The sequence below is a fragment of the Cricetulus griseus genome (assembly GCF_003668045.3).
Source record: "Cricetulus griseus strain 17A/GY chromosome 1 unlocalized genomic scaffold, alternate assembly CriGri-PICRH-1.0 chr1_0, whole genome shotgun sequence".
NCBI classification, from domain to species: domain Eukaryota; kingdom Metazoa; phylum Chordata; class Mammalia; order Rodentia; family Cricetidae; genus Cricetulus; species Cricetulus griseus.
In genome coordinates, this window is record NW_023276806.1 from 229,012,064 (window position 1) to 229,037,818 (window position 25,755).

Here is a 25,755-nt window from a genome sequence, read left to right on the forward strand (position 1 = left end):
ACCACGCCCCCTAAGGGCTGGCTACAGGTGTGCTTAACCATGCCTGTCAGGATGTTAAGGATGATGCATGGGGTGGGGGGTTCTTAAGGTGCAGCAGAAACGTGGGAGCTCTCTCTCTGGCCTCCCTAGCTTGCTGCCTCTTGGCATGCTCTGGCTTGTGCTTGGCCAGTATTATTTGAATAAAGATATTTTAACTTACAAGCTCACAACACATCCTTTCTCTGTGTTCTCACTGCACTTGTGTCAGTAATTGTCCTATTGTGTTGGCCAATCCTAGTTCATTACAGCTCTCAGAAACCAGGCTTTTACACTAAAAAGTCTGATGACAACAACATGGAGATTCCTGAAGTCAAGTGTCCATGGGACTTAAAGGACAATGAAAGACAACCCCCTGTTGCTGTCAGAAAGTGAGGTGGCCCTGGAAAGAATGACAGCAGACTCAGACTCAGTTGTGAAAAAAAAAAAAAGTCTCACTCCCTGTAGATACAAAGAACAAAAACAGAGGAGTCTGGGCTGCCCACTTCCTGAGGACGGAGGACAAAAGGACAGACAGCCACAGCCCACTAGAATCTACAGGGAACACGCTGGCCTTTGTCGGGAACAGCTGTCTGGAGTGGTGGGCGATGACCACACATATGTGAAAATATCAGCAAAATGAAGTAGGAAATAAAGACCAGAACAAGGAAACCGCCTATAAAGCATCCCTGCCTTGTGAGAAGGAGTTCCCAGAGCCCCGATTAAGACAGAGAGTTCCAGAATATCACCATAGTTTTAACAGAAGGAATCATTGGGGGGCAGTGGGAAAGATGACCCAAGTGAGAGGGGAAGAGATTACCTGAGAGCCCAGGGTGTCTGAGTAACACCTGTGCACGGCCCTGGTCACACTTGAGTGCACACAGCATTCAACTGTTACTAAGGCAAAGGAGTTAGCACAGCACACACGATTTCTATAAGAATCCGATACTTTATTTTCTCCATCACCTTTGACTCATCTTTAGGACACTAGTCAATCATCCACTGTGCAAGAAGTTGCACAACCAGAAAAAATGCTTAATAAAGACAGGAGCAACTGGCAGTGGTGGGTCACACCTTTCATCCCAGCATGCCATTGTCAGAGGCAGGCAGATCTCTGAGAGTTCGAGGCCAGCCTAGTCTACAGAGCAAGTTCCAGGAGAACCAGGGTACACAGGGAAAGCTTGTATTGGATAATAACAACAACAACAACAACAATAATGACAGAAGCATGAAGTTGTAGCTGGTTGAAACTAAAGCACAATAAGCAATTGGGGTTTCCCAGTCTGCCCCTGTTTGAGGTCCAGTCATGACTGGGGAGTACAAACAGTCGGGGGGGGGCATGGGCTTGTTGTTGCTCAAGACTTGGCTGAACTCGTCATCTGGTTACATTTTGTTCAAAGGAAACAGTCACATAGTCACCATCATGTCACATATACAAAGAGAAGGCACAAGATCTTGAGGTCACAGTGGGAAGAGAAACCACAGCAAATCCTCTTAGGCTCAGTCCAGCTGTCTTATCCTGTAGAAGAAAAGAACGAGGAAGAAATTCAGATATTGTCTTAAATGGTGACATTCTGAACATCCCATCACACACTCAAACTGTTCCAATCCCTAGAGTCCCCGTGCCCCAGGCTTCTATCCTCTGACCTCTCCCTCTTTTACACTGGGTCCTTTAGGGTGGCAGCTTGACCTTGTTTCACATTGGAAAGTGAAACAAGACTAGAACTCCTATGAAGATGGAACTAAATGAGGAGGTGTGGGCTGAGTGAGCATCTCCATGGGCTTTTGTGTGTACTGCCACAGGTGTCTCAGGGATGAGTACCCAGTGTAAGGACTGGCACGAATGAACACAACTGCCCCACCTTTTAACTCCTGGGAATAATGCCTTTTATTAGAGCTCATGGAATTGTCACAAACTTAAAGGCCTAGAGGAATCTCCTGGTTCTTATCTCAGGAAAGTTTCCAGAACTGTGACTGCAGATCCAGAGAAAGATGAGGAAACATGATGGAAGATTATACATGAAGAGGACTAACTGGACTCCTGGTTATCTGTTCTAAATAGGAACCTTTCCATCTGACCTCTGAGAGCTGAGGATCAGGTCTCTGTCGCCTCTATCATTGCAGTGATGAATCTGTTCATTGTTTCCTTTATGCTTCACGATGGAGTTAATGTCAGCTCATCAGCACAAGAGAGAATAAGCCACTATGTGGATGAAGCTTTGCTCTCATGAGGCAGGGCACCACTCAGCTGGGCTTGATATTCCCATGGGAACACAAACTCAGATCCTGCCCCTTTCTTATCTTTATTCCTCCTCTTCCATATCAGAAAAGTCACCATAGCTCCCATAAGCACAGCTCCAAGAACCAGGCCAGTAACAACTGGCATGATGGGGACAGAGGGCTAAAGAGGCTCTGACAGAAGAATGGAAGGAACAGTGAGGCCTCTGACATCCAGCTGTCAATCATGGCCCTGCAACAGTTCTCCCAAGGACTCCCATCCTCTCTGTGATTTCTCTGTGCTCACTCCCAGTCCTTACCCCATCTCAGGGTGAGGGGCTCAGGAGTCCTTCAAGATCCACATGGCATGTGTATCTCTGCTTCTCCCCAGGAGGCACCACCACAGCTGCCCACTTCTGGAAGGTCCCATCTCCTGCAGACCTGGTGTCTGTCACCTCCATGTCCTGCGTCTGATTTTTCCCATCTGTAAGCTAGGTCAGGGTGATCTCAACAGGGTAGAAGTTCAGGGACAAGCACCTCAGGGTGATTTTCCCATCAGCTCTAATCTTATGTGTCACATATATTTGTGGGATATCTGAGGATAACAAACTGGAGAATTCAGTCCTTTTGCATTCCTCCTGGGATCCATCAGGGTTTGTAGCTGGAGATTCTTTCCAGCCTGTTCCCACATCCGATTAGCCCCAAATAAACATACAAAAATTTATATTAATTTATAAGCTGCTGGCCAATGGATAGGGCTTCTTAGGTGCTAGCTCTCTCTTGATTATTATCCCATAACTACTAATCTATGTATCTCTACATGGTCTTATCTTAACAATGAATGCCTTGTGCATCCTATCTTCTGGGTCTCTATATGGAGTCCCTGTCCCGGCTTCCATCTGTCTCCCTCCTTCCCCTGGTCGGGTAGCCCCACTTAACCTTCCTGCCTGGCTATTGGCAAAGCAATGTTTTATTCATCAACCTATAAGAAAAAATATATAGAGATGGGCATCCCCCATCAACTGCTCATTTAGCCTTGTTTTGAATAGAAGGGAAAGTTGGCTGGATAGAGAGATGCAGACTCCACCCATCAGGCTAGTTTCAGGATATGGACCAGGTAATCTATTCCTTTGAAAGTTTCAGGACAAGCATCAGCCAGCACAGAGCAGGAGACACTGGATCTCCCTCTAGGAATATGGAATTCTGGTTCTGACTGGATGGGGACTGAGACTCAAATACATTGGGGACAGACCTCCAAAATTTATGGACAGTGAACAGGCTTGAGAGGGCCATGGTTCACAACGTAGATATGAAGGGAACTGCTGCTTTACTGGCAGACAGAACTGCCCTGAGAGAAGCCTCAGCCCTCTGGGGAGTCCCTCTCTTTTGTTGAATCAGGAAACCGACGACACTCTTTCCCTTGTTGATGCAAGAAGGAGTGAGTGTTCCAGCTGCTCCCTGCTAAGAAGAAATCCTCATGGGACAGGGGCTCCAGGTTCAAAGCAGATGGGGCAATGTTTGTTCTCACCAAAATCTGCTTCCCATAGTCAAGCTGTGTGAGGAATGAGTCCACACATTGACCCTCCATATAAGTTTTCATAAAGTTTGCAAAATTGACTCCTCCCACTCAAGTCTGAGCTTCTCACCTGCCTTGCCCACCATGTTCCAAGAGCTGAGGTCTTCGTTTATGGTGATGTAATCATGGCATTGAAGGTTAATTCATATTTTGCATTATGGGACTCTCCAGAGAGCAAATCACAGCCATACGCATTCTGGATTGTGTGATATCCTGGCCAAGCCCTCACTCTCAGCCACAGGCCACGTCCCTTGCTGAGGCCCTCCAGTGGCTTGCCCCCTCCCATGTGGCCTTTCTAATGGCTAGAATTGGACTTAAACTGCACAGAAAACCAGGTCAGTGTCCCACAACTCTCCTCAGTCTAGTCTCCATGGGTCACATATCACTGGGGTAAACCTCAAACCCGACACACTGGGGCCTCCCCATTGGGAGTATGAGATTTGGGATTTCAGATTTGGGCTAACTCACCAGTTTCATAGTTGTCATTGTGGGGTGTTCTCTTCAGCAATTTTTAACCCTTTCTTCCTCTCCAAGGGCATTCAGTGTCCTCCACTCCCAGTATTCTGGCTTCTGCTTATCCAACCATGGTGCACAGTGCTCCATCCTTGGAGGCTCTGCTCTGCTGTTGAATCTCTCAAACTGAGTGTCATCCACAAAGACAACCTTGATGTACTGGGGCTCCCTGAGGCCAGGCCAGGTAAGGAAAGTTTCAAAATAGAGCAGCGAGTGTGAACTTAGGTAGAATGGACCTTCAGATCTCAACCCCCATCCTAGGACCCTGTTCTTCTCTGCACCCAGGTCTGGGAAAGGCAAGGAAGGGTCCAGGGTCAGGATGCAAAATGGAGATGGGACCCAAAGATCTGACTAGTCTAAGAAAGAAACAAAAATTCCTGTGTTGCAGTCCCAAGGGTTGAGTCCTTTTGTCTCCCAGATTAGGTCCTTTCCCTCCTGACTCCCAAGCTCACCCTCTGGTCAGGGCAAGGTTGCCCAGGATCAGAAGGAGAGCCTCGGGAAGAAAGGTCTTCTTTTTGCTTAAAGACTTGACACTGAATCTCTGCTTGTCTGTGTTCAGTTTATAATCATGATATGGAGAAGGCTGATTGGCTTCTCTAGAATTCCCACTGGTGGTGGGAGAGAGCATTGTGAGTGAGAGAGAGCATGTGATTGGGTCATGGAAAGCTGAACTCCTGGAACAGGCATCTCTAGGGCCCTGCTTTTCTGTCTCAGACTCAGCTCTGGGACCTGACATGCTAGGAGAAGTGAATGGGGACAAGTTGCTTACTGTGGTCATTGTTCAACTCATCCTGGTCAAAATATCCTTCTGACTCTAGACCAGAGGCTATTGTGTCATCAGATATCACCCTGAGAAAGCAGGATGTCTACAGAGTCTTAGATATTGATTGACCCTCAAAGGTGCTTATGCTTGTTTGGATTATACCAATACATGTTCCCTGCCTTAGAAACTGAGAATTTTAAACATTTGCTTTATTGAGAATTAATAATAAAATGCATGTAAGCAGAATGTGTACAGAAAGCAACAACTGTTTTCTAAAATACAATGATATGGTGAAACTAATAGATGTTTACATGTCAGCTTTTACTCATCCTTTTTACTAGATATATCATGTCGTCTCATTTTACTTTTTAACATTTATTTTTTATTTGGAACATGGGAAAAGCATCTTCACAAAAAAATGTATAGGGAGAATGCTTCCAAGATTTATTTTTGTTTTTTCTTTATGTATTGTTTGTCTCTGTGTGAATGTTGGGAATGAAACAGTTAGTGGTAGCCAGAAGAAGCTCTTAGTAACCCTGGAGTAGGACGCAGAGCAGGTTGTGAGCTCTCAGACTTCTGGGACACTAATTCTGGTTCTCTATAAAGTTTAGGCATCTCTCCAGCCACAGGGAAATTATTTTTATTAACCGGTTCAGATCATTTTACCTTTCTTGAGGCTGGCCTGGAACTCACACACATCCATATGCTGTTGCTCTCTGGGTACTCCGATAGAGGCATGGAGCACCACATTAGTTTAATAGGAGACTTTTTCATTTAGGAATTCACTAGGTTGAAGCAGGTGCTACCTTCAATCTAGAACATGAAGCATCTTTGCATACTTCAATGTTTGCAGCTCCATGACCATAGGAATATCTTGTTTGTTGCGTGCATTTTAATTTTTACTATTAAATTTTACTTTTACAAATGAAAATATTGTTGATCAAGTACATCAGTTCTCAGCGTTCATACATTTAAATAAACTCTATCAAATCTCACTTGGTAACATTATCACAAATTTCAAAAAAATTTGTGTGCATTTGCAGTGTTTAAGTATAATGGTAAGGGAGTCGTCTGCTGTCAAAGAGGTAAAGTTCTCCTGAGAGCTTAGAGTCTACCATTGCTGTAGTGGGCAGCAAAACCCTGGGAGGGGAAAAATGGATTCACGTGTTATATTAGGAGAAAAAGTGAAGATCTCTCAAGTATCTTGCAGAAAAACTGCTGGTTGTGCAAGAAGACATCTACGCACTGAACATGGCATTGACTGCATGCTCTCAGTGATGGACAAGTATTGTTCAATTAGGTCTTTCTTTTTGTGAAGTTCCCTGGCTTGCCATTCAGTCTCTCTGTGGATGATGGGAGTCTGAATTGGCAGACATACAGATTGGTAGATTAGTGTGAGTCTGGGGACCTAAAGGTCTGTGGTCTTATCCGTGGGGATGGATCTTAGTCACTCACCATCCTGTCTGTGTTTGCTAAAGTGGAGCAAACCCTCATGTACACTCTCACATGGAAGGTGCAGGAGTTTCTGACTGTTTTGTTCACTTTATTCCTTCCCCACCCATTGTAATTCAGATTCCATCCAGAGTATGTCCACCTCACTGTGTTCCCATAAAGAACATAAGGTTCACTTACCTGAAAGTAATGATCCTAGGCTCTGGGATGCAAAATGTGTGTAGGAAGGTGTAGAGAAATCACAGAGATTGTAAGCTCGGGTACGAACTGATGATATCTATAACCTTATCGGGGACAGACACCCAGTAGGTGCACACAACAGGAGAGCTCACTGCAGGGACATGCCAGCTAGGGACGTAAGAGGGTCTGGTTGGGAAAGGGCAGAAAAATGCTTCCCTTGCATCCTTGCTCAGCCCTGTAGAGAGGACTGGTTCCTCTGGACCCTGCACTCACCCTCTGGTGCCTGTTGTCACTTTTTATGTGGAGTTGGAATAGAAGAGATTTCTTCGCTGTACTGCAAGGGCTGCAGGGTGGAGAGGAAGAAGAGCACCGACAGCCAAGGAAGCCACCAGCAGCAGAGAGAGAGGCAAAGGGATCATGAATAATGCTCATGTCTGAGTGTGCACTGTGTTCTGTTTATTTCCAAACCCTGATCTCAGTGAGGCAGAATGGCTTCCCTGAAAATGTCCAATGAGAGTGACAGCCACCTGTTGGGTTAGGTCGTGGAAGAACTACATCCTGGGGACAGCATCTCTGCAGTCCTGATTCCCCACCCAAGACCCAGTCCTAGGGCCTCGAAGCAGAGCTTGGGCACACATTGCTTTACCCTGATGTCTGTCCTCCTGGTCCTCACATAATCATCCTTCTGCGTCCATCTCAGAGGCCAGGGAGCCAGATGCTTTGAAGTCAGGATCTCTACACTGGTCTGAAATTGTGTGGATTTCAATAATAATTAAGCCCATGTGGAGATAAATCTATGATCACCATGTTAAGAACTCAGATTTTGGGATGTTTTCTTCTTTGTAGATGTAAGTAATTGATTGCATGCAGATACACCATGAGACTAATAGCTATTTTCCAAATACTAGTGATATGATACAAAAACTGAGCAGCAAGAAGTTTATGTTTTGCATGTCTTCCACATCTTTCCCATTTGCTTATTTTCTTTACAGTTTCTGACTTTTGAAGGTTTGAAATTTTCATGTCCACAAATGTATGTCAAAGTTCATGTATATTTATTATATGTGAATGTATAGAAATCAACATTTTTCAGTTCCCCCCCCCCCCGCCCCATGCATGAATGCCAGTATTTCTGCTGCCTAAGTGCACCACAAGAGGGCAACATAAACCATGGAGCACCCTGTGGGCTGGGAAGCCAGGTTCATATGAACACACTGTTTCCTTTCAAGACTAGCAAGTCGTCTAAACTGCTGAGCCATCTTCCAGCTCAAGGGGGATGTCTTTTGATGGACATCTTCTGATAACCGTCAATCATTTTTGGAGACATGAATTCACTACGTAGTCCCAGCTGACCTGGAACTTGCTGTGTAAGCCAGACTATCATCCAAAACTGAATGAAGCACCTGTATTTTCCCCCAGTGCACTCGGAATAAAAACATGAGCTACTGCATTAGCTGGCTGTGGATTTCTATCTTTGATGATTCTCTAAGTCCACACTGGTCGTCTGCATTCAAGTTATTTACTCTATAAATCTGAAGCATCAATGAATTCTATATAGTCTCCTCCCTTCCTGTCCACCATGCTATTTCCCCTTCCTTGGAAAATCCCTTCCTCCCCCTGCTCCCTCTCTAGCTACCCAACCCCTACAGATATTATAGCTGAAACTCACACATCTAAAGCTCCAAAGCTAACTTACACACACACACACACACACACACACACACACACACACACACAAATGCAATGCTCACTTTTCTGTGTTTGGTTGGATTCCTTCACTCAGGATGATAGTTTCGTGCATTCTCCTGAATTTCATAGTTTCATTTTTCTTAGCATCTGAATAATATTCTACTGTATGAATGTGCCACTTTCCCTATGGAGGGATACTTTCTCAGCCTAGATCCACCAGGGAGGGCTTGGGTCCTGCCCCCAACTGATGTGACAGACTTTGATGTTTCTCCTGATGGGAGGCCTCACCCTCCCTGAAGACTGGATGTAGGATGGGCTGGGGGTTGGGGGAGAAGTGAGAGGAAGGGAAGGAGAGGGAACTGGGATTTGTATGTAAAATAAGATTGTTTTTCATTTAAATAACATTAGTTAAAAATCCTCTCTGCACTGGAGAGAAGGCTCAGCAATCAAGAGCCAGTGCTGCTCATTCTGTGGGCTAGAACTCTATTCATATCACCCTGGCTTCACACTATAAATTTACAGAGAAGTTGTTCATCCTCATGGATATGATGGTTATGAACTAAACAGAGAACAGTGCAGACTCAGCCTTGAGACAAAACTCACAATGCCCACCCTTTTGCCTCATTCCTGCTGCTGGCGGCTCCCTGGCCTGCTGATGCCTTTCCTCCTGCTGCAGCCCCTGGCAATACACTTAACAAATCTCTTCTCTTTCAACTCCCACATGAAATGTGACACCAGACACGAGAGGGTGAGAGCAGGGACGTGAGAAAAAAGTCCTCTGCTGGACTGATCAAGGGTGCAAGGGAAGCAGCTTCTCTGCCCTTTTCCAACCAGACACTTCTGCCACCCCAACTGGACAGGTCCCTGCAGTGAGCTCTTCTGTTCTGTGCACCTAGTGGGTGTCCGTTCCTGGTGAGGATCTGTCTATCATCACTTGCTACCCCTAGGCTCCCAATCTCTGTCATTTTTCTCTTCACTGCTGTCCAAGTCTGGCCTCCAGAGCTGGGGTTTAGGTAAGTGGACCCCATGTACTTTGTGGGATTCAGCAGTGAGACTGAGATTCCCAGGAGGTCATCATGAGTGCAATGGGTGCAAAGGAAAGATAGGAGGAGTCCAGACAGGAAGACCCGCACCTCCCATCATTGTGTGTGCTTGACGATCCCACTACTATAGAGACAGGATGGTGAGTTGCCCAGGTCAGTAGGGAAGACCTGGAGTCATCCCCATGCATGGGACCATGATACCTCATTTCTCCAGGTTCATTGTACTCTACCTCATCTGTGTCTCTCTCTCTGCACTCCCTTCATCCACGTGGGCTGACATACCCAGCTTTGTCCTCAGAAAATCTTTCCACCAATTAATGGTAAAGACTTGTGATTAATTATGAAAGCTTGATCTGAACTCAGGCTTGTTTTCAACTAGCTATTAAAACTTAATTAACCCATTTATATTAATCTACCTACTGCTCCATGTCTCATCATCTCTTCTCTCTTCTTTACATGCTACTCCTCAGTGTCAGGCTATACTAATCCTGCCTCTCTTTTTTTCCACAGTTCCTCTCTCTCCCCAGAAATCCCACCTATTCTCCCCTGCCCAGCTATTGGCCATTCATCTCTGTTGCAATTTAAGTAAAGCAGCACTCTAGAGAAAGACACCATATGATGGAGTTCAAGAAGAGATGTTTGTTATTAGGTAAAGGGATCATAAAAGGGGATGGGTGGAAACTGGCTTCTGGAGTCAGGAGTAGCAGGAGAGAGGACAAAGGAAAAAGGTGAGATAGAGGGGAACACATACACACACACACACACACAGAGAGAGAGAGAGAGAGAGAGAGAGAGAGAGAGAGAGAGAGAGAAGGGTGGGAGATTAGCAGAGCCCTTCAAAGGGGGAAATAGTGAGTATGCACAAATTGTGCTCTTAGTGGCTGCAGCTGAGAACTTATCCTATCAGAACCCCAAAGATAGGCCAATACAGATGCTTGAATACTTACAAGCTCTTTACAAACCAGTCAGATGACACCTTAGGCAGAGACACAAGTTCACAAATTACAAAAAGTTTATCCACAACAACCTGAATGGAATGCCAGATAACTGCACCAAAAGTAAGACCCTTCATGAATAATGCTTGTCCAAAACTGAGACCCTGCAGTCAATGACACACACTGGGTAGAACACTTTCTTCCTATCCACCCTGTAGTTTATTGAAACAATATTTAGGAATCTTGATTTTTTTTTAGTGAAATATAAAATGTGAATCAATTATTTCTCTCTCAGCCCTCCTACAGCTCCCTACAGAAATGTTAAACTCTAACCTCTGATGAGAACGTAACCAGTTTGAGATTACTTGAACTCCTCACCATAATGCTGACCACTTCTTAATGCACATAAACATTTGGTGAAATTTATAATAATGTTAACACGTGACATTTGACAGTATTATTGTAGTGCATGAACACTGAGAGACTAATGAACTTAATCAACAATATTCTCCTTTTTAAAAGTACCATGTAATAATACAACAGCCACTGAATAAACAAAACTCTGTTATTAACATGGATCAATTTAGCACACTAGGAAGCAGTCAATGGTGTTTCCCATTACATTGAAATGAATGTAGGTAGTACGTGTGTCTATCTAGTAAGGTGTGAAAGGTAAAAGTCTCCAGGTACACTGGTTGGTGATGTGGATCTCAGTGGTTTCCATGCCAGCCACAGAAAGAGCAAAAACATCTGAAGATGTTAATAAAACAGTTCCCAATGTGGCTGGAGGGATAGATACACTGTAAAGTGCTTGGTTTTCTCATAGAGGACCAGAGTTGTAGTCCCAGAATTCTGACTGCTCACAGCCTCCTGTGCACCTACTCCATGGTTTCTAACACCATTATCTGCCTCCACAGACAACTGCCCTTCCTATATCTTAACACATAGACACACAAAAAAACCATACATAAGTAAAAATTAAAAGCAATTCTTAAAATGTCCTTCCTTCATATCTCCAGGAAACTTCCTTTTCTACACTGTAAATACCACAGAGAGATGAGCGCAGAGACTCAATATCCTCGTGCTCCCTAGTGGAAAAAATGAGGATCGAAACTGGCAGAAGTGTTAAATTGTATTATTTTCACCCTATCATTTTATTTTGGAAAATACGTGTTCCTTTTTATAAACATTCTACTTACATGGACTTTGCTGTCAATGTATTCAGTGCAGCAATTGTCTCACAATTCCAACGTGGAGAACAGGGACTGACACAATGTCTATAAACTTGAGTACCTTTGAGGGCTGATTCATTTCTAAGACTGTGTAGAGATCCTGACATCACAATGTTTGAGAATTTCTTACTTGTTGGCATCTGGTCTGGATACAGAACAATGCTGTGACAAACACCAGGACAACAGAGAGCAAGGTAAAGACAACTCATCCCAGGTGCTGCCCCAGGTTAACAGACCAAAGGTGGATCTGAGCCGGGGAAGCTGGTCCTCGAGATTCCTCTTCCAAAAGTTCATCTTTCCATGAGGCAACCTGTTCTTTATGCCAAAGCCGCCCAAGCCCTGCAGCCTCCTGGGCACTTTCCGCCAAGCCACCTGAGTTCTGCCTGCTGCGTTAGGTCCCCAAATAACACAAGAGACTTATATTAGTTTAGAATACTGTTGGCCAATTGACTAGGGTTTCTTATATGCTAGCTCAGTCTCAAGTATCATAAATCAATATATTTTATAAGACTTATCAAGTACGTCTTGTGCTGGCGTCTTCTTTGGGGATCATATGACGGCTCTGTAGAGAAGAGTTCAGGAGGGAGAGGAAGAACAAGAAGAGATTTCCTTCTTGTCCCTACTTATATTCTGAATCTGCCTGCTATGTCACTTCCTGCCTGCATATCTTTACTACATTTCCCAGAATCCTCCTAGACTGTTAGTACCACCTATTTTGCTTTCCTATTGACCAAAAGTACTTTATCAACCAATAAGACAAACATATACACAGAAGGATGTCCCCATCAGCAACCCAAAGGCTCTCTATCTCTACCAGTGGAAACTCATGGAGAATCAATCAGCCTCCTCAGCATCAAGATAAAGTGAATACAGGCTAGCAGAGAGTCAGTCTCCACCCATCACACAGAATGAAAACATTTGTTCACTAGGCTCTCCTGCTGCTCCTGAGCACACTGGACCAGACCATTGTAGACTAATTCCCACTATCCTCAGTTGTAATGCCCTCCAGGCAGCATATCAGAGCATACTTCCCATGGATTGTAAGATATCCTGGCCAAGTTCCCTCTCTCGGGCACTCCAACAATGCCGGTTCCCTTAGTGGGACCCTCAGTGTGTCCTCCATACCCACATGGCCTTTTTTTTCCGGCCAGATTTAGACGTAAACCCAGTCAGTGTCCAGTAGCTCTCTGGATTCTACAGTCTCCTTGGGTTGCATTTTCTGCAGTAAATATCAGAGATGGTGACCAAGGGTGACCCAATGGTGACCATGAAGGTTGGGACTTCTGGTGAGGGTTCACTCACTAGTGGCACTCTGGATGTAGATAGGGAGCACTTTCTTCAGTTCATCTGTGTAGTGTTTTCCGAGTCTCAGGCCTCTATCAATGCTCTGGATCCTACTGCTCAATCCATGGCAAGTGGGGATCCAGGTCTGGGGTCTCTGGTCTGTTGATGAATTTCAGGAACTCTTTGTCATCCACATAGCCAACAAAAATGCACTGGTGCTCCATGATGTTCAGTCAGGTCTGGAGGCTTTAGAAATAAGACAAGGAGTTGGAGCCTAGGGACAGCCTTAGGTGAAATTCTAGCACTCCTCCTAGGATACCATGTGGATGTCATTGGGTTGGGAGGGGAGGAGGGGAGAAGGCAGAGGGCTAAGTTGCAGAACAGAAATGGAAGCAGAGGGTGATGGCTTGGCTAGGCAGGACACAAGTCATCCCTAATGCTGCCCCTGCTGGGATGGATTCCTTTTGCTCTTCCAAGTTGGAGCCCTTCTCTCCAGACACCAAATCTTGCCCTCTGGAGACTGAGTCAGAGCCAGTGCAATCAGAGCAGTATGAGGAAAGCCTGGGTCTCAAGAGTTTTCATCCTGCTTCGTGGGAAAGAGCACAGTCTCTGCTGGTCTATGTTCACTTATAGTCTTGACATTAAGGAGGCTAATTGGCTTCTCTAGGAATTCCCAACAGCAGTTATAGAGACCCACTGGGCTGGGTAATGCTAAAGGTGAACTCCTGGAAGAGAAATCTCTAGGGCCCTGACTCCCCAGCTCAGACACAGCCCTGTCTGTGTATGTGGCTGGGATCCACATACAGTGTCAGAGGACAAATTGCTTACTCTGATACTGGTCCTCTGGTCTTTGTCACAAAACCTTCTAAATACAGACCAGAGGTCAATAAATCAGCAATATTCAACCACTGTGTTGACAGGATGCCTACACAAACTTAGAATATAATCTGCCCTCAAAGGTACTCCTATAGGTGGGTGTTATATCCACATATGTTCCCCACATTAGGAAATGTGAGATACCCAACATTTGCATCAACTCAGCACTCAAGAGGAGGAGGTGTATAGAAGTCTGTGAGTTTCAGGTCAGCCTCAAAAGAAAGAAAAATGATCTGAAGATGTTTCAAAAAGTATCTCTGCTGTGCCTGCAGGGATGGCTGATCTGTAAAGTGTAACAGAGCTGGAGTCCAGCAGTCTGGGAGTTCAGAACTCCTGTGCATTCTCCTCCAGGGTTTCTAACACCGTCTTCTAACCTCCAGAGACAACTGCACTCCCCACACGCACATCTCAATAAGCCCAAACTGAAATTTCTCAAACATAATCTTTCTACATATTTCTGTGAAGCTGCATTTTGCATGTTGTAAATAACACTGAGATGATAAAAAGGAGAATCAGAATGCAAGAGATTTTTAGTGGTGAAGATGAGGATAAAGAGAGGATGAAATGAAAACATCTTTTCACCATATCAGTATACTTTGGAAAATACTCATTACTTTTTGTAAACATTCTACTTATATATACTTTGATATTAATGTGTTCATATAAGAAATATCTCAAAAATTCTCAGTTCCTAACACAATGAACCTGGATTGACACAATGTACATAATCAGGAGTACCTTGGAGAGCAAATACATTTCTAAACTATGTAGACATCAAAATATGGACATGTTTGAGAATTGCTGACTCAACAGTGTCTGTGAGCTGGACACAGAAGGATGTTGTGACCAGGGCCAGCAGGACAAAGACCAGAGTATGCCACTTTTCCTGCAACGCTGCTCTTAGGATGCCAGGACACAGAGAAGGATCTGAGTTGAAGAATCAGGGCCCTAGAGATTCCTCCTCCAGGTTTTCATCTCTCCATGACCCAATGCAAAAGGTCTAATTCACTTTCCTTGGGATTTCTTAGAGAGGCCAATCAGACTCCTCCACATCAAGATTGTACTGAGACTAGACAAAGCAGAGACTTGGTCTGCTCTCATCCTACAGGATGAAGAGGCTTGCACCCCCAGCTCTCCTGCTGCTGCTCCTGGCCAAGCTGGATCCGAACATTCATCAACAGGGTGAAGGTTGGTGTCAGGAGGGAAGCGACCTAATCCAGGGCAGCAACAGGACTCATACCCTCCGGTAGCATTGCCAGGGAACCTTGCCTCCTCTCCATCTCAGCTAAACCAGCCTGTTCCCCTCTCCATTCTGCATTCTGACCCCCAACCCCTGCTGAAGAACCTCAATTGGAGCCCCCAGGCACCAGCATGGGATCCCAATAGGAAGTAAGAATCTAAAGGCCCATCTCACATAGGCTCACACACAATGCTCTTTTTCCAAACCCTCTTAACCTGGCCCAGCTTCGTGTAGTCCCAGTACACCTACCTTGGCTATGTGGAGGACACACTGTTCATGGGATACAACAGCAGAACCGACAAGCCAAGGATGAAACACCAAGCTCCATGGATGCATTGGGAGACACCAGAGTTTTGGAGTATGAGACACAGAGAGCCTTGAATCTCACAAAGCAATTGGCAGAAGAACTGAAAGCAGTGCTCTACATCTACAACCAAAGCAAAACCAGTGAGTGAACTCCAATTAGAAATCACAATCTTCTCAGAAGCAGGTGCCTCTCTGTGAGTTCCAGGCCAGCCTCAAAAACAATACAGAGAAACCCTTTCTTAAAAAAACAAACAAGGGGAGCAAGGACGACAGCCAGGGGAGAGTGTGCAAGAGCTGCTGTGCAGGGCCTTATGTTGGAGGGCTGTTGCTAAAGGCTCGGGGAAGTTCTTGCTCTGTAGGTCTTCCTCCGTCTCTCGCTTCCCCCTTCCCTGCACCCTTCAGGACTCCCCTCCCCGGACGCGAAGTGTGTGCGAGGGTGGGGGCGGGCGTCGGGGAGGGGCAGGCGCCGCGGCCCCCCAGGACGGAGGCCGAGGGAGGCGCCGGGACTGTGTGGTGCCATGGATGTGAAAAGGCTGCAGAGGCCCTGAAAGATTTTGAGAAGAGGGGGGAAAGGGAGGTTTGTCCTGTTCTGGATCAGTTTCTCTGTCATGTAGCGAAGACTGGAGAAACGATGATTCAGTGGTCCCAATTTAAAAGTTATTTTATTTTCAAACTGGAGAAAGTGATGGATGATTTCAGAACTTCAGCTCCTGAACCAAGAGGTCCTCACAATACAAATGTTGAATATATTCCCTTTGATGAAATGAAGGGAAGAATACTGAAAATTGTCACTGGATTTAATGGATTATTATGTGTAAAGTGTTTGGTCTGCGTGTATGAATGTATAGTCACCTGGCATCTGTGGAGATTGGAAGAAGGTCTGATCCCCTGGAATTAGAGTTTCTCTCTCTGGATGTTTATGGCCTGAAGGTGGCTCTCCTATAGTGACTGTTCCTACTGAGTATCCATCCCTTTTACTATTCAACGACTGTGTAAATTGCTAACAGATCCAAGAAGAAATTATATGAGAACAGACAAATTTCTCAGAGGAGTAGAGCAGAATGTGATGGTTGTTAGCTGTGTTTGTCCTTCTTCAGAAAGAACGACAGTTCTCATAGTTTAAATCGAATAAATTGTGTTATGTTTCCTAGAAATTCACCAAACTATACTGACAGGTCAATATAAATGGGCCTGGATCACCCAGGCCACTTAATCGACCAAAACTTTCCTTGTCAGCCCCCTTGATAATAAATGGTTTACCTGAGAGCACAGACAGCAAAGAGTCAGACCTGCAGCCAAGTGAAGAGAAAGCCCACAGATGAAGATACTGTGGAGGCTGAGGGGCATGAGGTGAAAAGATTGGGCTTTGACATAGAAGACGAAGTCGGAGAGACAGTTAGCCATACAGTGTCCATTGAAGGCTCAGCTGGTGCAGAGGAACCTGAAGCAGCATTTTCCCCTCCGGAGAAGGACAGAGAAAGTCAAAGCAGGCAGCACTGTACAGACGAGGAGGAGGAGGACGAGGAAGAGGAGGAAAAAGAATTTTTTATGTCACCAAGACAAATGGTCTCAGAGAGAAAAAATCAAGAAAAAGAATCTGATGATGCCTTAGCTGTGAATGAAGAACCTTCAGAGGAGGGTACTCACATGGAAGATTCTGGGGCCTCCAGGTCAGAGAGATCCTCACTCGGAACAGAGTGACATTGCAGGGGCTGTGAGTAGTGGTTCTGACTGCCCTGAGACAGAAGAGCCAGGAGGGACCACTTCCAGGAAAACGGGAGAAAGTGTCTCCGTGTCATCCAGGGAAAATGATGAAACCACAGAAATGACAGATGAACCAATAGAACAAGACTTAACTACATAGAAACATTTAGAGACAGTATTTTACATACAGTTCTGGTTTTACACTTTATAAAACTTTTAAGTAATAAAGTGGACCTTTAGTTTTACAAGAGAAACAGGCTGTAAAATAAACTTAAGAATAAGCCCTATAAGAGTTGTGCTTTGAAGAGCAGTGAATACCGGATCCTCTGGGACTTACTTATGCTGACTTTCTTGTTTGTTTGGGTTTTTGTTTGTTTTTTCCTGGTGTCCTCAAATCAGTGGTTTGTGTATAGTTTTTTTTTTAATTTCAGAAATTAAAGTTTTTAAAATGGAAGATTAAAAAAAACGATATCCCAACCTTCAAGGTCCCCATGGGGTTGCTCCAAGTCACCATGTCTGAGGTTCACCCTCAGAAAATGTGGCCCCTGGAGAATAGGCTCCAAAGAGCCATGGGACACTGACCTGGATTTCTGTGTAGCTTAATTCCAAATCTAGCCAATTAGAAAAGTCAAATGGGATGAGCCAACAAAATGGAGGGGCCTACCAAGGGGCCTGGCCTGTGGGGGTGACTGAGAGTGGGGGCTTGGCCAGGATATCACACAGTGCAGATGATCCATGGATGTACAGTGCTCCTACAGGGTATTCAGTGGGGGATACTACAAATTAATCTATTTCAGCAGCTATTACATTGCCCTGAACGAGGATCTGAACACCTAAACAGTGGTTGGCATGGCAGCAAAAATCATCAGGAACCAGTGGAAGATACAGGGTACAGCAGAATTCTTGAAGACATACCTGTGATGGTGAGCTGTGAGCTGTGAGAGAAGATTTTTCAGGACATGAAGGATTCCTCCAGCTGGGCTGCAGATCAGGGATTTCTGTAACTTCTCCCAAGAGCAGCACCAGTTGGGACCAAGTGACCAAATAATTGAGCCTCTAGGGGATTTTACCATTGAAACTGTGTCCCCAGTTTCATTTTAGTTTTGTTTATTCCACCCAACCTGGGATTTCTGGGAGGAAGAACCTCAATTGTTAAAAGGCTCCAGCAGATTGCTTGTAGGCGAGTCTGTTTGGCATTTTCTTGATTAGTGATTTATGTGAGAGGGCCCAACTCATTGTTTATGCACCAAAGGCTGGGAAGATCGTCCAGGATTATATAAAATGCAGTCTGAAGAACGACTAAGTAGCTTTCTTCCAAGGATGGTGCTTCAGTTCCTGCTTCAGGTTCCCTGCCTTGAGTTCCTGGTCTAATGTCTGCAGGGGTGGATTGTGACCAGGGAATTGAAAATGAAGTCAACTCCTTTTGGCTAAGGTGTTTTGTCATAGAAAAGCAGAGTAACACAAACCACCACTGGGCATGTATGACAGCTTCACAACCACCCAAACTCTTTTTTGACAGAGGGCATGCATTTATGGTTTACTTCTAGTTTTTACTTATGTGTATGTTTGTGTGGGCACAGTTCATGCCAATCGATTGCAGGTGCACATGGAATCCCGAAGATGGCATCAAATCCCATGGAGCTGGAGTTACAGGAGTTTCTTCACAGCCCTTTGTTGATGTTTGGAAATGAACTCGGGTTCTCCATAAGAGCTGTTAGCATTTAGAGTATCCAGCTCTATAAGCTCTATAGCTCTATAAGAGCAAGAAACAAAGCCACCCTTCCCAACACAGGATAATGATGCTTCTACTCTTTGATGATTCCCAGGGCCTGGAACAAGTGCAGGCACTTGGTAGTTCTACAGCATTACTGAGAAGAAGATCAGACAAACCACCTAAAAGTAAAGCCAAGAGAAGGAAGGCAGGTTCTAGTACACATAGTAATCTCTCTCATGTATGTGAGACATTCTATCCATCTCAGGCCTGGAGACCTTTCTACAGCAAGTCCCAGGGCCCCTCTACATTTAAAACACAGTTCAAGACTTTGGGTAAGTGCTGAAAATGAGCCACGTCTGACCTCACAGCCTTTGGAGTCAGCAGAGAGGGACAACTTAGGGAGAGGAAGTCTCTCTCATTCTGCATGTCTGTTGCTTCCCATTTCCCACTCAGCCATGGAATAGTTATACAGCCATGGGAGCAGCCCCAGGTCACAGACCCAAACTCTGGCACCAATATAAGGTCGGAACTAAGCAATGACTCTCTGCACACAGATATGACAAGAATAGGCCACATCTGCATAGGACTTAAGAGAAGGATAGAGGTAAGTACACAGTGTCCATAATCTTAGCGACACTTAATGGTGGTCATAGCATGGGTGGTATGAGGCTCACTATAAGGTCCCCATGGGTATACAGAGTATTGTGCAGCATGTTTCTGTGCAGGGTCAGCCTGGTGTCATAGGGAGACACTGGGAGGGTTTATGCATTGGAATCATCAGAGACATGTCACTAAGAACATTAAGTTTCTCAGCTCCTGCTGATTTTACTATTGATCTTTCTTGCACACGGTGTGTATGGACATTGACATAGCAGCAACCTCCCATCCTAAATTCCTTCATCCTCCCACAGAACCCTCTCATCTCTGATCACCAGGAAGCAGAGGCTTAGTGCAGGTGGCCTCATCTGGACAGTAAAATCTTGTGACACAACAGTGAGGCAAAGAAAACCCAGAATCAGGGTACAGAGATGGACACTTTAGTGAGGTACACAGCACTTTTTTACTTTCCTTCCTTGATCCTGTCAGCTATACCAGCATCTGGACTAGGACTCAGAACGATGTTGTGAACAGGACCAGTACAGTAATCACAGTAAGCAACTTGTCCCCAGACACTGCTCCCAGGATACCAGGCCCTAGAACTGGGTCTGAGGCAGGGAAGCAGGGCTCTAGAGATTCCTCTCACAGGAGTTAATCTTTCCATGACTCAGCCCACCAGATCTCAATCACTGCCACTGGGAATCTTAGAGAAGCATCATCTTGAAGATGTGAGTTATAAAGTGGACAAGGGCCAGTCTGGACTCCCTCCAGCTATGCGACTTCTCTGCTCTTTCCTCTGAGGCTACCCTCCTGCAGCCCTGGCTCATATTCAGAGTGGTTGGTTGCTAATTAGACAAGCTGATTGTGGGAAACAATAGACTTATTGTACTTGCTCTGCCACTGCAGCCTGAGCAAGGAAGGTGACTGTCACCTGGTAGACAACAAATGAGATTTGTAAAATGTCACTTGGCTACTTCTCTGACTGACTGTTGTCTGGAGAGACTTTTCCATAATCTCTCCTGTGCTTTGTCTGTTTGTAATTTTTTAAAAATCTTTGGCTTGCCTCCTCTTCGCTCCTTTAATTCATTTATTTTTTTATTCTTATTTTGTTTGCTTGTTTGTTTATCAAGACAAGGATTTCTCAGTGTAGCCCTGTCTGTCCTGGAACTTGCTTAAAAGTGGCATAACCATAGAATAGGGACCTGTGTAGGGGCTGCTCACGGGTCAAAAGGGAGGGACACCCCCTTTAATATCCCAGGACCTATGGGGCATCTCACCTCTCATTTCCTCACCTTTTTAGAGGCTTCCTGCTATGTCTTGTTAAGAAAGGTAATCTAGGGGTGCTGCGAAAGGAACTCCTTCCCTTAGGTAGGTAGACTTTTCCAGAGACCACACATAGAGAAAGGACACTGTCACATGTCAGAGAAGTCTGCTTTGCCTGCTCTAGGCCCCCTGTAGGGGATTCTGTTCCTGGGATGTGTAAGAATTAGAGAAGCTAATATATGGTTGACACTGTTCCAGGCCTCTGAGTTCCAGAAAAGAAAGCAAGAGAAAATGCTGAAGTGTTCTTTAGGGTTCCAGATGTGGTCTGTCTTGGTGAATGTTTCACAGGACCTAAAGTCTCTGTATCTCAATCCTTGCATAAAGAGTCTTCATGTGTCAATGATGTGTAGCATGACTAATGAAAACCCAGGGATAGACCAGAGAAGCAAAGCAACCAAGGCACTAGAGAGTTAACACTTCTACCAATGCTCAGACAGAACCAGCGATTCAGCCAACCTCAGACTGCACTGCTCTCCACCAAACCTCAGACTTCCTAAGAATGTAATCAGCACGTGTCTCCTCCTGCATTTATTCCTCTCTAGTTCTGGGATTAAAGGTGTGTGATCCCAAGTGCTGAGGTCACCTTAGTGTGAACCCTTCTAGACTGGATCAATGTCATGTAGCTCAGTGTGGCCTGGAACTAACAGAGATATGTCTGCCTCTGACTCCCAAGTCCTGGGGTTAAAGGTGTGTACCATTACTGCCTTGCCTCTATGTCTGGGGCTAACTTTGCACTCTGGTCTCCAGGAAGGCTTCATTTATTATATCATATACAAAATATCACCACAATGATGTTAACTTTTTCTGATCATGCCACTGACTGTAACTACACCATTCCTTATTTTCTCTCTGCTGTGCCCTTTTCTGTAGACATGAGTTAACATGGTTTTGCCATACTTCCTTTTAAAGCATTTCCAGTTTCCCTAAAAGTGGCTGGATGCTCTTCGCCCTTGTTTAGATATTAAAGACTTCAATATTATCTTCCAGGGATTGAAGACATTTATCATCCGATATTGCCCAATATGAGTAATTTCCGTACCCTTCCTAACATTGGCATACTTTCTATCAGAAGTCCAAATATCTAGCTGAGATTTCTTTGAATTGCTATTAATATAGGGGAGTCTCATACATACTTTATTTAGGTTTAGATACTTAATTTTCATAACTTTCTCTGGAGACAGCATTTCAGAATGCATCCCAGGATGACCTTGAACTGGAAACAATCCTTTTGACAATGCCTTCTGTGTGGTGGAATTGAAGGCATGTTGTTAACACCAGGTTCCATCAGAAACCAGAATTGGACTCTCACAACTTAAGTGAACATACCACAGGGATCCACAGCAGGCTAATGACACAAACACTCCCTACTGCCTTCAGTGACAATAGGCACCCAGAAAAGAATGACACCAACTCAAATACAGTACTGAGAACTAGTGTAATATCCTGCAAAACCATGGACATAGAGATCTCTTCATGGCATATCAGACTCAAACCCGAGCAGGCTGACTATCAATAGAAAGAACAGCACGGCCACTAGAAAAGGCCTAGGAGTATCTGAGGTATTTTTGATCAAGTCCTGGTGAAACATATTTATTGTGGAACAGGGATGAGGAACTAGCAAGATAACACAGGTGAGAAGTGGTCATGAGAAAGCAGACGGTGGACTGAGAAACAATTGCATTTCCCAGGCCACATTAGGCTTCATACAGCCTCCAACTGTCATTATAGGAATTAGCACAACAAATGTGAATGCTATACTTAATGGAATAAGCACAACAAATATGGACACTATAAGGTTTTGATCCTTAATTTTCTCCATCAAGTTTTACTCATCTTTAGTACACAAATAAGTCACCTATCCTGGCAAGAAGCTATACCACCCCAAACAAACTGTACTTTCAAGAAAGAAGCCTGAAGTGTAGCTCAATGCAAACTGCAGTTCCATCAAGGATGGGGGTTGTCCATGATAGTAGGTGTTAGGACAGGAGAGATGAGTGGAGAAGACACACAGTTAAGTGTGGGAATAGGAATTGTTAACAATCAGGGCAGGGCTGAACTCATCACCTGCTTACTGTGCTCACACAAGGGTCACATAATCAGAGTCAGATGCAGAAAGAGAAAGAACCAGGTTTTAAAGCCACAATGGGAAACAAGAAACCAGAAGAAATCCTGTGCTGCTCAGCACCTCACGAAGGCAGCTGTCTTATCCTGTAGAAGAAAGGAATAAGTAAAAAACTCAGATAGATGTCTTTAAATGGTGACATTCTCAACAGCCCTTCCCACGTTCAAACTGTCCCAATCCTGAATACCAAAACCCAAGGTTTCTATCCTGTGACCACCCATACCTGCCCCACACCAGGTCCTTTAATGTTTCATGTTTTTAAGCCATTAGAGAAGTCTGGATACCCTAAGAACTTTACCTCCCAGTGGAAAGTAAAACACGAGCAGATTAAAGCCTCTGAAGATGGAACTACATGAGGAGGTATGGGCTGGCTGAGAATCTCCATGGGCTCCTGTGTACTCTGCCACAGGTGTCACAGGGATGAGTCCTATGGTAATTACTGGCAAGTCTGAACATAGATGTCTCTGGTAACCACTTGGAATAAACCATGTGGCAGCAGGATTTAGAGGGCTTAGAGGAAACTACTTATATTTATTCCAGGGAAGTTTCTAAAGCTGTGACTGCAGATCCAATGAAAGATAAGGAAAAATAATGGAAGGCTGTACGTGAAGAGGACTAACTGGACTCCTGGATTTCTGTCCTGAGTAGAGATTTTGTTATTAATTTTGATAGCTGAGAATCAGTTTTCTGCTGCCCATATCACTGTAGTAATTAATTCTTATTTCCTTTATGCTTCACAATGGAGTAAATATCAGATCATCAGCACAAGACAGAATAATCCACTGTGTGCATGAAACTTTGCTCTCATGGGGCCTACAGGGCTTATTATTCCCACAGAGACACAAACTCAGACCCTGCCCTTTCCTTACCTTTATTCCTCCTCTTCCGTATCAGAAAAGTCACCACAGCTCCCGTAAGCACAGCTCCAACAGCTAGGCCAGCAACAATTGGCATGATGGACACAGAGGGCTGAGGAGGCTCTGACAGAAGAATGGAAGAAACAGTGAGGCCTCTGACCTCCACCTGTCAGTCATGACCCTGCTCCAGTTCTTCCAAGGACTCCCAATTCACTGTGATGGTCTCTGTGCTCACTCCCAGTCCTTACCCCATCTCAGGGTGAGGGGCTCAGGCAGCCCCTCATGGTGCACATGGCATGTGTATCTCTGCTCCTCCCCAGGAGGCACCACCACAGCTGCCCACTTCTGAAAGGTCCCATTTCCTGAAGGCCTGGTTTCTATCACCTCCATGTCCTGTGTCAGATTGTTCCCATCTGTCTGCCAGGTCAGGGTGATCTCAGCAGGGTAGAAGTTCAGGGCCCAGCACCTCAGGGTGGTATTCCCATCAGTGCTCACCTTATGAGTCACATCTGTTAGGGGGGGGTCTGAAAAAAGCAATAGGAAAATGGAGGCATTTTTTGCATTTTTCTTGTGCATCAAGCAAATTGCGTATGATAATGTTTAGGATGGATGGGAGAGACTCCACATATCAGCCAAAGTGCAGGACATGAATAGGACAATATATTCCTGGGAAAGTTCGAGAATCTGTGAGAATCAGCACAGAGCAAGAACCTCTAGTCTCCCTCTAGGATATGGACTTCTGGTTCTGATTGGGTGAGGACAGACAGAATCAGCAATACAGGAGTGAGACCTCCACAGCCATGCTGTGTGAACAGTGCACAGGTCTGGGAGAGGCCATGGTTCACAACTGGGATGGGAGGGAACTGCTGCTTATTGGACAGACTGAACTGTCCTGACAGAAGTGTGAGCCCTGGGAGAGCCCCTCTCTCATGCTGAATCAGGAGAACTCTTGCACCTGTGTTGCAAGGCAGAGTCCTTATCCCAGCTGCTCCCTGCTGAGAACTCCTCAGGGGACAGGAGCTACATTCTCAGAGCAGATGGACCAGTTCCCTTCCTTACCTGTTCTCAGCAAAATCTCCTTCCCATTCTCAAGGTGTTTTTGGAGATCGTACATGCAGCTGTTCTCTAGGTATGTCTTCACGAGTTCTGCTGTACCCAGTATCTTCCACTGATACCTGATGATTTTTGCTGCCATGCCAACCGCTGTCCAGGTGCTCAGGTCCTCGTTCAGGGCAATGTAATCTCGGCCATCATAGATTACTTCGTAGTATCCGCCACCGAAGTACCCTCCAGGCAGCACCGTACATCCATGGATCATCTGGACTGTGTGATATCCTGGCCAAGCCCCCACTCTCAGTCACACCCATAGTTCAGGCCCCTTGGCCGCCCCTCCATTTGGTGGACCCAGCCCATTTGACTTTTCTAATTGTCTAGATTTGTATTTAAGCTACACTGACCTGGATGGTCAGTGTCCTATGGCTCTCTGGAATCTATTCTCCAAGGGCCACATTTTCTGAGGGTGAACCTCAGACATGGTCACCAGGAGCAACCCCATGGGGACCTTGAAGGTTGGGATTTCTGATTGGAGTTCACTCACCGGTTTTGCTCTGGTTGTAAATGTGGAGCACTGCTTTCAGTTCTTCTGTCAATTGCTTTGTGAGATTCAAAGCTCTCTGTGTCTCATACTCCCAAAACTGTGGTGTCTCCTGATGCATCCAGGGAGCATGGGGTTTCATCCTTGGCTTGTCGGTTCTGCTGTTGTATCCCATGAACAGGGTGTCGTCCACATAACCAAGGTAGGTGTACTGGTACTCCACAAACCCGTCCCAGGTTAGGAGGGTTTGGAAAAACAGCATCGTGTGTAAGCCTAGGTGAAATGAGCCTTTAAATTCTTACCTTCCTACTGAGATCCCATGCTGGTGCCTGGGGACTCCACATGGGGCACTTCAGCAGGGGTTAGGAATCACAAGGCAGAATGGAAAAGGGAACAGGCTGGTATAGCTGGGATGGAGAGGAGACAAGTTCCCTGGTGATGCTACCCTGGGGGTAGGATTCCTGTTGCTGCTCTGGCTTAGGTCTGGCTTGAACTTCTGACACCAGCACTCACCCTGTTGATG

The 25,755-nt window shown here is 45.2% G+C and overlaps 1 protein-coding gene and 1 pseudogene across 2 annotated transcripts; one reads left to right on the forward strand and one right to left on the reverse strand.

Annotated features, from left to right (window-relative positions):
- Window positions 1-366: 366 nt before the first annotated feature.
- LOC100772949 (saoe class I histocompatibility antigen, A alpha chain) lies at window positions 367-25,494 on the reverse strand. The gene is made up of 6 exons (XM_035451416.1): window positions 25,236-25,494; window positions 24,698-24,973; window positions 23,887-24,162; window positions 23,116-23,129; window positions 2,295-2,416; window positions 367-418 (listed from the first exon to the last, which is right to left on the reverse strand). The coding sequence occupies exons 1-6, from the start codon at window positions 25,492-25,494 to the stop codon at window positions 367-369; spliced, it is 999 nt and encodes a 332-aa protein (XP_035307307.1).
- On the forward strand, window positions 15,858-17,306 carry LOC103162123 (annotated as a pseudogene). Its single transcript, XR_003479758.2, has 2 exons — window positions 15,858-16,133; window positions 16,284-17,306. The product of XR_003479758.2 is annotated as a serine/threonine-protein phosphatase 4 regulatory subunit 2-like, transcript variant X2 (transcript).
- Window positions 25,495-25,755: the final 261 nt, after the last annotated feature.